General features: G+C 42.8%; 2 protein-coding genes across 2 annotated transcripts in view; one reads left to right on the plus strand and one right to left on the minus strand.

The window, feature by feature from the left end:
• Window positions 1-458: 458 nt before the first annotated feature.
• On the plus strand, window positions 459-13,721 carry FBXO7 (F-box protein 7). Its single transcript, XM_080971714.1, has 9 exons — window positions 459-790; window positions 2,981-3,284; window positions 4,733-4,960; window positions 6,336-6,477; window positions 7,293-7,376; window positions 9,357-9,449; window positions 11,888-12,064; window positions 12,386-12,423; window positions 13,032-13,721. Exons 1-9 carry the CDS (start codon window positions 669-671, stop codon window positions 13,392-13,394), a joined length of 1,551 nt encoding a protein of 516 aa, XP_080827840.1. The 5' UTR covers window positions 459-668; the 3' UTR covers window positions 13,395-13,721.
• The window catches only part of SYN3 (synapsin III), a 196,137-nt gene continuing 185,863 nt past the window's right edge, over window positions 3,591-13,864 (minus strand). The window contains exon 15 of the mRNA XM_080971721.1: window positions 3,591-4,514. The gene's annotated coding sequence lies outside the window, so the exon portion shown is untranslated. The remainder of the gene's footprint in view (window positions 4,515-13,864) is intronic.

Raw genomic sequence — 13,864 nt, forward strand, 5'->3', positions numbered from 1 at the left:
TAAGAACAGTTTCAGATTAAGAACGGGCCTCCAGAACGAATTAAGTTCTTAACCCGAGGTACCACTGTATAGTGCAGATGGCGCTTCAAAAAGTTCCAGCGGCTCAGCGCTTAAAGCAGATTGGATTGCATTTGAAGGAGATTACTGGAGAGTTGGTTGGTTTTTTTTTTTTTTTAATATTTGATTTTATATACAAATATAAAAGTTGCGTATAAATGGAGGCACAGCTTAAAACCCTCTTCAATGTATTGCACATGTGCAGCCGCCAGAGAATTGCACACAAGTGCTTGAAAGTAAGAGCACAGAATACAGATGTTATCGATCGACGGGAAGGAAGACTTTCCCCATGCCCTGTTACTGAGGCAGGGCAAACTGGCGTTCCGAAGAAAACCGAGTAGTCGATGGAGCATCGTTGGCTTCCGGGGTCGTTCGGCTGTTGCGGCTGGCGAGGCCGAGAAGGCCAAGGGGCGGGCCCTCGCGGCGTCTCGGGGGCGGGGCGGCGGGTGAAGGAGGCGGTGCTTCAACCAACCAAAACCACGAACAACAACAACGGCACCCAGAAGCCCCCGCGCCCGCAGTGGCTTCTTCCTCCGTCGCTGCCGCCGTCGCTGTTGCTGAGGGCCCTGGTTCGTCTCCTGCGGGGAGGCGGCGGGGAAAGGCTCGCCGCCATGAAGCTCCGCGTGCGGATGCTGAAGCGAACGGTTCTGCTGGAGTTGCCAGGGGAGGAGCCAACTCTGGGGGACCTGCGCGCGCACATCTGCCAGACGCTCTTGCCCTCTTGCGGTTACAGGTAACGTGTGAACCGTGGCGGGGAGGTGTGTGTGAGGGAGTAGACGCGCGAGAAAGGAGCCTCGCGGGCAGGAGTAGCTTTCGCGGCCGCCTTTGCTGGGCTCGCTCGAAGTCACCTGTGGGCCCAGGGGAGCAGCTTCTTTGCCGCCGGGAAGGTCCTGGGTTCCCCCATTTCTTGACAGGGTGAAGGCGTCTAATTTGGGGTACATAAGGCATATTTATCTTGCTTAAAAACTCTGGCGCGCTGCGCTGCTTACAGAAGAACGAAAAACTTGTCCAATGCGATACAATGGCGATGGCAAAGAGTGGAGGCTGTATATCCATTTGTCAAAAGGAAATAATGGAGGCTAAGAACGTGTGTCTATGTCTATGTATATATACAGTAGTACACGTAGTACATGTATATGTAGTACATCCTTTTTAGGAGTCATGTATAGATGCAGGAATAAAATAATGGGTGAGAGTTTCCATTCACTTCTCTCTTCGATTGGCTTTATCTTTATCACAAATCAGACCTAAACTGAAGGCCTATAATGCAAGGCCCCTGTGCTTCTTCGCCTTCCCTCCCTTATAGAACTTTTAGCTGCTTGTCTTTCTTCTCTTATCTGCTATAAGTTTATGTGAGTTATAATTACTTTTAACTGTTCGTTTTTATCCCTCTCCTCTTCTAAGTCTTATGTGCTTTCTTTTATTCACATGTTTGTATCTTATGCTGGTCTGTGACTGTAATAGCTGTTTGTAGTTGTATCTTACTGCATTTATACAGTGTTAATTTGCTGGGATAAGGGAAGAGTTACCCAAAATGAGCTGTAGAAAAATGAGGCCTTGCAGAGCTGATTGGCACATGTGAAACTGAAAGCCAAGAGTACAGTTTCGTTTATTGGCTACAGCAGAAATAACAACACTATCTCTGCTTGCTGTGTGTGTGCAAGTCATTGATAAGTGAAACAGCTGTGGCTCCTGGAGGTGGAATACTGCAGGCAGCTGGCTTTGAGAGAACTTGGCTGCTATACATTTAAAGTATAAATTGAATTAGAAGACGGAACCGTTACATTTGCTACAGCTGTGTTGTTATTAACAATACATGCACTGCTGATTCCTTCCTCCATTATTTTGGAACTAATAATTTACCTGCTGCAATTACTAATGAACTGTGGTTGATTCTAAAATGAAAGTGGAAGTTCTCTGTCACCTGTTTTTGCATGTAGAGGGGGAATGTGTGACCCTGAGGCTCACTATGACTTGTTCACAATTGCCCAAACCATGGCTCTGGTTCACTTCCCATCCATCAGGTGTTAATTGGAGAGCAGTTGTGTGATTGAAGCACATTCCTTTGCAGGAAGGAAACAGAGGGGTATATGTCTCAGCAGAGAGATAGATCTGTGTTCCTTGCAAACATGCAAAAAGCAACCCACACATTGCACAGTGGAATACATGCCATTTTCAGGTTACACTTGCATTATGTTAGAGACTTTGAATAGCCTTAAAGCACGGCTTGCAGTTTCAGCACACAGTGATGTTTATAAGTGGAATTAGGGGGTATTTTTGTCTTCTGCACAGTCTGGATAATTCAAAGGTGTTGGAGAACTTTTTCCTAAAAAATTAACTTCATAAAAAAGTGAAGAAAATGGAAGGTGACATCTTTAATTCTTAGTAATTACACTCAATATTTGTCCTTGTTTCCATGGGGAATAATTAGCATATGTGAATCTGTGTAAGAAGGGTGTGTGATTCTGTGTGGGTCTGGAATGTACTCCCCCATGACCTTGGGCTACTCTCAGCTTAACCTGCTTCACAGGGTACTTGTGATGAAAAAAATGGGGAGGAAGACAACTGTATGTCATCATGAGCGCCTTGGAACAAAGGTAGGACGTAAACACAAAAATCAAATAGCTTTCTACTGGTCTAATATGATCCTCTATCTGGAAAAGCTTCACTCCAGTGTGTCTGGTCCCATCCATATGGGATGCTTATGACCATATGCTTGCTGGCAATGGGCTACAGTAACCATAACAGACATGGGAGAAACAACATGACACAGGTTTCACACATAATCTGCTGTTTGCATTGTGGTGGTGTAGCTGATAGAGTTGGGTATTTAGAAATAGCTTGGTTTGCAAAATGGTGTGTATGCCTCAATACAGGTTCCTCATACAGTTAATTTTTTGTTTTTTGTTTTGTTTTTTTGCAGTTCTGATTCCAAGGTTGTAATAACCTTGAACAAGAAAGACTCCCTCACAGGAGAGCAGGAAACCCTAACATCGTTGGGGGTTGTTTCAGGAGACTTGATATGTTTGGTGTTAGAAGAGGCTGATGCTGCACCCAGATTACCTGCATCTATTTCCTCACCTGTGCATCCATCACAGAATCATGAATCATCATCATCTACTTCAGATCCATGCCAAAGCCAGCCCAGGAGCCCAGATAGTGAAAAAAGCAACAGGCACGTAGCAGACCATAAAGTCCAAGATGATGTCCAAATGAGTGACAGTACGGTAAGTCCATAGAACTAAAGACGCTCTCACTTAATTTTTTTTTTTTTAATAAATGCTGTGTCTTGTGTGAAAAGAATAGAGGAGAAATGTGTAGCAGCTTAAACCACATTAGTGATACCACCTGTGTTATGGAAAGCCACTCATTATTAATTTTTCTCTCGGTCAGTTCCCACAACTGGGTATACATACATTATTTTATTTGTATGCTGCCTTTCCAGAGTGAAAACCATGCTCAAGGCGGCTTATAACATGAAGAGCGTGACATAACTGCAAACATAACAAGAGAAGTCATAAACTTCTCAATAAATAAATATCAATAAATAAAACATCAAGAAGTGTACAACAAAGTTGAACCATTTCCACATAAATCATGTTGTTGTTGTTTAGTCGTTTAGCCGTGTCCGACTCTTTGTGACCCCATGGACCAGAGCACGCCAGGCACTTCTGTCTTCCACTGCCTCCCACAGTTTGGTCAAACTCATGCTGGTAGCTTCGAGAACACTGTCCAACCATCTCATCCTCTGTCGTCCCCTTCTCCTTGTGCCCTCCATCTTTCCCAACATCAGGGTCTTTTCCAGGGAGTCTTCTCTTCTCACGAGGTGGCCAAAGTACTGGAGCCTCAGCTTCACGATCTGTCCTTCCAGTGAGCACTCAGGGCTGATTTCCTTAAGAATGGATAAGTTTGATCTTCTTGCAGTCCATGGGACTCTCAAGAGTCTCCTCCAGCACCATAATTCAAAAGCATCAATGCTTCGGCGATCAGCCTTCTTGATGGTCCAGCTCTCACTTCCATACATCACTACTGGGAAAACCATAGCTTTTACTATATGGACCTTTGTTGGCAAGGTGATGTCTCTACTTTTTAAGATGCTGTCTAGGTTTGTCATTGAGATGCTGTCTAGGTTTGTCATTGATCATAATAAATCATAATAAAATGTAAAAATAAAGATAAAAAAATATTCTCAATAACAGCAACAACTCTCCTCCCAGTAATGCCCCCCCAAACAATACCGCAACCCAATAGTATTTTCAGAATCCTTTGTTTTTGTAGCCATGGTCAGTCAGGGCCCCACTCTCCCAAGCCAGGCGGAAAAAGGCCAGCAAGTCAGAGGGAGCAGGTCTTCCAGGACTCACAGCAAAGATGATCAATCCCAAATAATGACAGGGCTTCCTGGTCTATAGGGAGGGAGCCTTTGGTTGTTCAAGGTTATGACAAACTTGGTATCAGAACTGCAAGAAAAGCAAAGTTAACTGCATGGATTACATATTTATACTGAGGCATACACATCATTTTACGGACCAGGCTTTTTCTAAATACCCAACTGTATTGGCAGCATTACTACCACAAACAGCAGATAGTCTGAAACCTAGATCATGTTGTTTCACTTTCTCCCATGCTTATTATGGCTACTTTTTGAACCCCCTGTTTCTGCTGCTCTCCTTTCAAGGCAGAATCCAGCCAGGAGTTTGCTCCAGAGACTGTCTCAGGTGACCCTGATATTCCTGAAGCTGTTGGTTCCTACCCTTCAGAGCCAATGCTTTGCTCTGAAGCTACAGACGGGCAAGTGCCGCACTCACTTCAGACCCTCTACCACGCTGCAGAGTGTACCAGTGCCAACGATGCCTTGATTGTTTTGATACACCTTATCATGATGGAGACGGGTTACATACCTCAAGTAAGCAAAAAAAGTGAAAGATCAGCTTCCTCTGAAACTCAATGGGGAGGGGAGGATAGTAATGTTGCACTGTGCTAGTTGATCCTGGTGGCTTCATTTCCTCTCCCATCTACTGATTAACAGAGGCCACGTTCTCTTATCCCCACAGTATTCCAACTCAGGTTCAAGCCATAGTTTGTGACTGATGTGTGAGGAACCATGGCTTGCATTAGATGCGTCTGTAATGTGAGGAAATACACTTTCATGAGGATGACTCCTAATTTACAAACTTGTGTTTTCAGGGAGCTAGCTTGAAATCTACACTGGGGGCCCTGTGTGCTTGCATATTAAGAGATTTTTGTGGATTTTCTTTTGGGCTGAAGATAACTTGCAGGTTATAATTGAGGTTGTAAGGCAGAAAGCATGTGAATATAAGCTTGTGGGTGGAGAGAAAGTGTCTAAAGGGATTTTTGGTTAAGAGCTCTGCCTTCATTAAGCAAAGATTATTGGAACTGGAAAAGCTTTTTTTTGTATTCCCTGTCCCCATATTTTACTCCTTTCCATCTAGAAAGCTTGGGGTGGGCAGCACTTCTTTAAAGTAAAGTAATATCCCCTGAAAAATGTAAAATTATTAACATTTTGTTAAAAATATCCTTCCTACATGCAGAATCTTTGAATTTTATTTTAAATGTCTTATTTTTTGTATTTGATGCTAGTTGTCTTGGACATGGTTGATGGATGTATAAATATTTATAGTAAACTATGAAATCAAGCCCATGTACCATCACAACAAGTATTATAAACTCTGTACAGTCCCCACATAAGAAACCAAATTGAGAAGTTTCAAAACATCTGTAAAGTAGGTTAAACACAAAATATACTGGGTTTGATTTGATGGAGCCTACTGAATTTTTTTGGTATGATGGTTTTAATTTGCATTCAGTTCAATGTCTTCAATTTTAAAAAAAATGTTCTTTGAAAGCCCCCACCCCCAAATATTTGCTTGACAGTCACATGAGAAATCCTTAAAAAAGGTTTTTTCAGGCTAAATCAACATCCGAGACGGTTAGACTTATGTAAGACCATTGGAATTGGTGGATTTAGATGTGTCTTGCTGTCTGGCTAAATTTAGGCCCTCAGAAGGTCTGCTCCCTACCTGAGTCCCATCTGTTCCAGCCCAGCTTGGATTGTACAGTACAAGACAGGGCAGTATAAATTGTACTGCTGTGATATCCTGACCCCTGCAGTGTCAACTACAAACATTGCAGAATTCAAACGTTCAGATTAAAAGTCTGGTCAGCCTAGTCAGTTTCTAGTTTTATGGAAATATCACTTTTCAGGAAGAGAGGAGGGTGGGGACTGTCACAGTAACTGGTTTTCCCCCCTCCATTTCCAGGGGACGGAAGCAAAGGCAACATCAATGCCTGAGAACTGGAGAAGCAAAGGTGTTTATAAGCTGCAGTATACCCACCCCCTCTGTGAAAATGGCTTTGCTGCACTTACTTGTGTGACTTTGGGGAACCTTATTGTTGTCAATGGTAAGAGTGTTTTTGAAAATACTCTGGTTGAAAGCTACCTTGTGGCTATCGCTCTTTGCCTCTCAAGTTTCTTCCAATGCTAGCAGAAGCCTGAAATGAGCTTCTATTGAGTCTGAATATTTTCTGCTATGGCATCAGCACCTGTGGGCTATCAAGCACAACCAAGGTGCTTTTCTGTATTGAAATACAGGACATCATAAATAAATGTCAATGTAACTTTACCTCTGGGATGGAAATTGGATATTTTTATTAAGATATGTGACTCACTTCTGAGCTAGTGAATACTCATTGGTATAGTAATGCAACTATTCAGTATAATTCTATAATAGAAAAGCTGACTTGTACAGATGCTGCTGACTATGTCCATTTCTGCTGGCACTAAGTGCTTCTAGCAAGTGCCTCTTTTACAGTAATTTGTTTGGTGTAAACTAAAATAACCAGTTAAGCATAAATAAGTTATCAAATCATCCCCACAACAGAAAATGAAGCTGGGCTGCATCTTCAACACTTGTTCCAGTACGTAACAGAGCCTCTGCTTCCCAATAAATCAAATTGTTTTCCTGTTTCCTTTCCTTTTACCATTTTAGTAATCTTGATTATACATGCCATATTCCAAAATCTCAAACTATTCATCAACAGATTAATAAATGTAAAATTTCAGTGTCATTGAATTCCAATGAACCTTTAACATAAGCAGATAGAGCAAAGATTGGATTCAGAACAAGGCTTTCTTTGGCAACTAAATATTGATTCTTATTTTGAGGATGACCCCCCCTCCCATTATGTTTTCTCATTGTCCTCTTTGTCTCTTGCAGTAATGTTAAAGATTGCTGATGACATCAAAAGTGTGAAGAGGGTGCAGCTTCTGCCAACATCATTCATTTGTTTTGAGAACTCGGGTACTTTTTATATAAAACTTTTCAATACATAATTTAATGTGCTCCTGACTTTCAGGTGGTCAGTCTTGGTCTTCAGTGAAATGAAGCATTAATGGGCTTGGGCAAATTTGACAGATGAGTAGGGAATGCCAGCTGAAGCAGGGCAGCAGATGCCTTCCAAGTTTGTAACTGTGTTGTCTTTTCACAGTTTGCTGAAACTGTGTTTGAGATTCCAAAAGACCTTGTAGACTCCAGGCAGATTTTGAGGTCCCTGAAAGATGATACCACAAAGAAAAAGATAATTGGCTGCCAGTTGTGCAGAAAAGATTCCTTGTGTGTTGCAAGCACGGGGAACTGGCAACTGCTTGCCACAAAACCTTTCTGAGCATGCAGTGGAATATAATCCTTTATTAATGATGTCATCCACTATAATTTTCAAGTTAGTCAAGAAATGGCAAGATGTCTGTAGCAGGCAGTGGATGCTCTGGTTGCGAACGTGGTCCGTGCGGGATGCACGTTTGCAACCTGCAGCGTTCACAACCCGCAGCAGCGTGTTTGCGCACGCGCGGGTTGCGATTTAGCGCTTCTGCGCATGCGCAACCCCCAAAACCTGAAAGTAACCCGTTCCAGTACTTCTGGGTTTAGGCGGGTTCGTAACCCGAAAAGACACAACCTGAAGCGTCTGTAACCTGAGGTATGACTGTAGTTCTGTAGGTATATGTGTAAACACCACTTTACAGGCCTTGCTCCTGACATCCATGAGTCTGCAGATAGACCATGCAAATACACATAGGCTTCTGTATATATGCTCTGTATCTTTCCATCTATCCAGGACACAAATGGGAAATCTTGTACTCGTGGCTATGTAGAGACGTAGTCTGTGAAAAGGTGGCGATTAGGGCTGGAGTGGGTGGTGCAGTGCTGATCTTCCTCTCCCGTCCCACCCTCTGCTACACATTTCTGGAAGGCTGAACTCTGAGCGTAACTGGTGTCAATCTAGAAGTCTTCAAGTCGGCCTGCTAGCTTAGTTTAGTCTTGCGTAATGACGGACATTTGGCCAGCAGAGGGAGTTGCAGCATTGAAACTATGGCAGCGTTTTCACATAGGGCTTCATATAACTAGCTCTTGTCTTAAAATACTTAAAAGACCCCCTCAATGTTTATTATTTTATAGAACTGCTGTAATGGGCTATAGCCAGTGAAGTCATCCTATTAGCACAAGGGCTTCTGTCTGTGGATCAGAGCTGCTTCTTCCTGCATGCCTCTGCACTCCCAGATTTGTTCTGGGAGTTCCCCCAACCCTCTGGAACAGATTTGGGAGGAGCAGAGGCCACATAAAGATAAGGAGAGGAATCCTGTTGTGCAAGCGGAAGTCATTGCACTGATGGGACGCCTTCATTGCGTGCAACTCCATATATTCTACCCTCCCCTCCAATGGCAGGGACTACCTTGAATTTGTAGTCAAAGCAGACTCTTTTCACCTAGATGCGCTACTGCAGGGGTAGCTAACATTAGCCAACAATATATGGGGAGCGCTAACTCCCACCACCCCCAGCCAGCATGGTCAGTGGTCAGGAGTGATGGGGGTTGTAGTCCAGCAACATCTGAAGGGTACCTTGCTCTATAATCATTCAACCTTGCGAATAAGGCCATAAAGACTACTGCCCTACACAAAACTTTACAATCCCAGAGAAACATACTGTATTTTTCTGTGTATAACATGCCCCCGTGTATAAGACGCCCCCTGTTTTTGTGGACTCAAAATTACGAAAATGGGGGGAGATTGTGTGGGTGTATAAGATGACTCTCAATTTTAAACATATTTTTTAAAGAAAAAAACCTAGTCTTATACACGGAAAAAATACGGTAATTGTTGTGGTATATCACATTTGGAATAAGATCAGCTCCTTTTCTGCTTAATTGTTTAAAGGTGACATTTGCTGTAGAAAATAGGGTGAGTGGGAATTTGCAAACCTACGATGTCCAAACTTTTTTTTTAAAGCGAATGTTGCAGGAATATATAAGGATCTTCAGAAGCTATCACGTCTCTTTAAAGATCGGCTGGTGTACCCCCTTCTGGCTTTTACCCGGCAAGGTAAGAAAAGCACTGAAGGAAGCATATTGTGTATCCTTTGTGAAAACAGTGCTTTGTCATAGTGGCTAAAGAATATATTAAGAGTGCAGTGCCAATTCTCTTTCTCCGACTTCTCCATTAGTTTTCATGTTGCTTTTGGTTATTAAGTGCATAGACCCACCAGCTTGGAACTCACCACTGAGACGCATTGCATACTTCTGGTATGCTAAACTGTCTTTGCCTACAGACTCTGTAGCCTTGTATCTGTGTTCATGGGCATGTGAGTGTGTGAATCCTTGGCTTCTAAGGTCTGATGCTCCTGCTTAGGATTCACCCCATCCTCTAATCTCAAGTGATCAAGATGGGTCCCAGCACTGGAAGGATCCAGTTCCTACGGGTGATTGGGTAGCCAGCCTCCAGTGTCGGATTGCTTTCCAATATTCATAAATCAATATATTTCTACCCGTCAAGTATAGTCATGGTTGCAGTGAATGACTTACAAAATTGAATAAGTACCTATTGCTAATTTGGGAAATGTTAATAAAATAGATAAAAATCTGAAACTGCCTTTTGAAGTCTGAAAGAGATTCATGTTTCATTTAAGGGGCAAAGACCTCTTCTGTTGAGCCAGCTGGAGAGTCTGTTTCCTCTGTGGCTTGAGAATATAGAAAGCTATAAAAGGCTGGCTTTGATCTGTATGGGTTCTCTCCCCCCACCATCCCTGGACTGTTGAAAAACTATAGAATGCAGCATATTGAGCAGAGCTAATGTCATGTTGTAGTTGCCTGAGATTTAGGTTCCCAGACCTGGGATGTGGCGCTTGTCCAGTGTGTATATTTCTGAGGCCATAGAGGAGTTTGGTGGTTAGGACCAAATTAGATGTGATGTTTGGTGTTGCACAGGTGATTTAATTGCAACCCCCCCCAAATGGTGGCCAGTTTGTGTGTGTATGTAGGGGCATAGAGAGAAGAGATGGGCTCTAGCCTTTTGCTTCTGCCATAGTCCTGGTTGGAACTGGAGCCCCTGCCCCAGCCACACATACTATTCCCACAATGGAATTTCCAGTTGTGGCAGAGTGTAAAGCTTCCCTCCCATTCAACTGCCTGTCTGCCTCAGCAGCCCTTCCTTTCAGGTCGGCAACATGGTTTCACATATACAGTGCCAAACTTCAGGCCAAATGTCTCACCTGGTTTGTCCCATAGCGGACAACCATTCACACTGCCCATTTTTCCCAGAGAAGCTTGGTCTCTTTAATATTAGCCGACCATATGATTACAATGGGAATAGCTGAGAGGTAGAATTATTTTGCTTAAGTGCCACACCTCCCCCCCCCGCACACCTATTTCTGAATGTGTGTGTGTGTGAGATATGCCTTAGTGAAGTGCATTCTCCCAGGCTGTTAGCTGGACCTGATACAGAAACAACCCATAGCTTGCCCTGTGATCCTTCACTCCCTTTGGAGCATCAGTTTTTGCCTTAGAAATTTAGGTGTCGCTTGTGGTGGCAGAGCTTGTAAGTCACTTGGACAAATTCCTGACCTCTCTGTTTTGAACTCTAGCCACTAGTAGCATTGAACATGTATAGCCAACCATTGGAGACCCCCCATAGAGGACCAACCAAACACTTCTAATAATAAATCAGACTGTTGGTCTGCCTTTCCCAGTTGTAACCATCCTGAAAGGGTCTTGGAGAGACAGTTTTCCTAGTATTTCTGTTAAGGATATTCTACTGATGATATTAGGGATTGAAACTGAGATCCTCCCCATGCAAAATCATGTATTCTACTGGCACGTCACCAGACACATTAGTGATGGAGCCTAAAGGATGGGCATTAGATGTAGGCTGAATATATTACAGCGGTACCTCGGTTTAAGAACAGTCCGGTTTATGAACGATTCTGTTTACAAACTCCGCAAAACCGGAAATAGTGTCCTGGTTTGAGAACGTTACCTCAGTCTAAGAATGGAATCTGAACGATGGAAGGGCACTGGCGTCGGGAGGCCTCATTAGGTTAAGCATGCCTCGGTTTAAGAACGGTTTTAGTTTAAGAATGGACTTCTGGAACGGATTCAGTTTGTAAACCGAGGCACCATTGTACTCTGCTTATATTTCATTTGAACTGGTGGTGCTTTACTGTACCGGCTTGTATTAAGTAGTGGCTTTATTGTCTCTCAAGCACTATCATCATTTAAAAAATGAGGCCTGTCAACCATTTTGTAGACCATTACTAAGTCATAAAAGAGGGCATGGTACTGTATTGTTCATTCCCTTGATAAACAATTATTTTCATTTTGAGGTTTTTGTTCTGAAAGCCACTGTTTTCCAGCTGCATTTTAACAGCAAGCCTTGTATCTGACAGCAGTTTGTGATTGTATAAACCATATTATAATAAACTATATTTTATTACAACAGCACTGTGGATAATGCCATTATCTCCACCCCCATTCTGTCTTAACTAGCTTTGAACCTCCCAGATGTGTTTGGCTTGGTGGTTCTTCCACTGGAACTGAAACTAAGGATTCTCCGACTCCTGGATTTCCGCTCACTTTTATCTTTGTCTGCTGTTTGCCATGACCTCTATGCTGCTTCAAATGATCAGCTGCTGTGGAGATTTGTGTACCTGCGGGATTTTAGAGGTGAATTCCTACTCACTTCCTCTTATGATGCTTTGAGATGAAATGGCAGGCTTGATCCCAAACCTAGTTGTATTAAGTGGAGAACAGCTGGCAAATGTATCTATAACTATTCAAGGAATAGTTAACTGGATAAAAGGGTGCACCCACCAGAGAGACTTGTGGTATTGTATCTGCAGGAAGGTTTTTAATTTTTTTTAAAAAAGTAATATAAAACACAGTACCAACTTCCTGAATTAACTGGAGTATGTTTTCTGCGGTACAGAAATGTCTTATGGGATTGCTGTATTAGAAACTGATTTCTAATTTGTGATTTCTGCTTAGATTCTGTTACCAGGCCCCGAGATACAGACTGGAAGGAAGTGAGTGACTCTCTTGATTTAAAAAAAATTCTAATACAGTGGTGTCTCTGGTTATGAACTTAATTAGTTCCAGAGGTCTGTTCTTAACTTGAAACCATCCTTAACCTGAGATACCACTTTAGCTGTCCCTGCGCCACCAGCATGCGATTTCTGTTCTCATCCTGAGGTAAAGTTCTTAACCCGAGGTACTACTTACGGGTTAGCAGAGTCTGTAACCCGAAGTGTGTGTAAGCCGAGGTACCACTGTACATGTTTTTAAGAATAGGCATAGGCTTGGCTTCTAAGCTAAATAAAAGTGCAATCAGTACAGGATACAAACTTGTACTTGAATACTCAGTTGATGCCAACCTGTATAATTCTGTGGAATCTGAGTCCTACAATCTCTGGTCTCCTTTTTTTGGGGTGGGGGAATTTTATTTAAAGAAAAGAAAGGGAGGCCAGCCTAGTTGGACATCTTCCTCTAAAATAGGAAGTTGTTCAGAACACCCTTTGATTTGGGGGCAGTTGTGTTGGGGAGTGTGATACTTTGAATAATGTTTGGACTTAAATGCATATTGTATTTATCATTATAGGTAGGGTTAAGCCTTTTTCATTTGTTTTTTCCACAGCTCTACAAGAAAAAATGGAAGCAGAAGAAGGAAGCCCTGATGTGGCGACACATGATGTTTTTACCCCCTCTCCTTCCTGTGCCACTTCATCCTAACTCGATATATCCCAATCCTTTCCTTCCCAATCCTCTTTATCCCCCAATGATCATTGGTGGTGAACATGATGAAAGGCCATCAGCTCCATATCTTGCAGACCCGATCCACTCCCTCTTTTCTGGAGCTAGGGAGCTTCCTCAGCTTTCTCCCTTAGATCCATTCCTTACTTTCAGGCAACACATTGATTCACTTCCAGATCCTTGCCTCACACTCCGAGGAAGAGGCAGTCGGGTCCGTCCGATTGATAACCGCCGTGCATTCATATGACTGCAGCTTGGTTTTTAGGGCTTTAAACATACCTGCTCATGGGTTTGCGTTCACACCGTAGGATATTTCAGCTACAGGGTTCAGGTGTCTGGTTGTTGTTGTTTTTAATTATGGCAGTGCATATATACTAGGAGATCTTGATTCTGGGGGTTTGGGCTCAACACCATGCAAATGACCAGTGCTGCCTCCCTTGGAACTGGAGAAACTTTTCTGAAAGAACTTTGTGGAAAACTTTAATTCTTTTTGTTACCATCTGCAAACTGCTTCTTAGAAAGCAAAAGGTGGTTGGCTTTAGCTACATCAGATAAAGAGCACTTTAAACACAAAGCATTATGTTGGTCTGGACTGTCTTTTTCTTTAAATAGGTCTATTAAATGAATGTGGTTGCGGTTTCCCCTGAATAGCTGGTCTGATTAGATTTATTTTCCATGAGAGAACTTCCTGTTCTATGTAACATCTGACATATGGAA

The sequence above is a fragment of the Podarcis pityusensis genome, assembly GCF_964106645.2.
Source record: "Podarcis pityusensis genome assembly, chromosome: 10".
In the NCBI taxonomy this organism is placed as follows: domain Eukaryota; kingdom Metazoa; phylum Chordata; class Lepidosauria; order Squamata; family Lacertidae; genus Podarcis; species Podarcis pityusensis.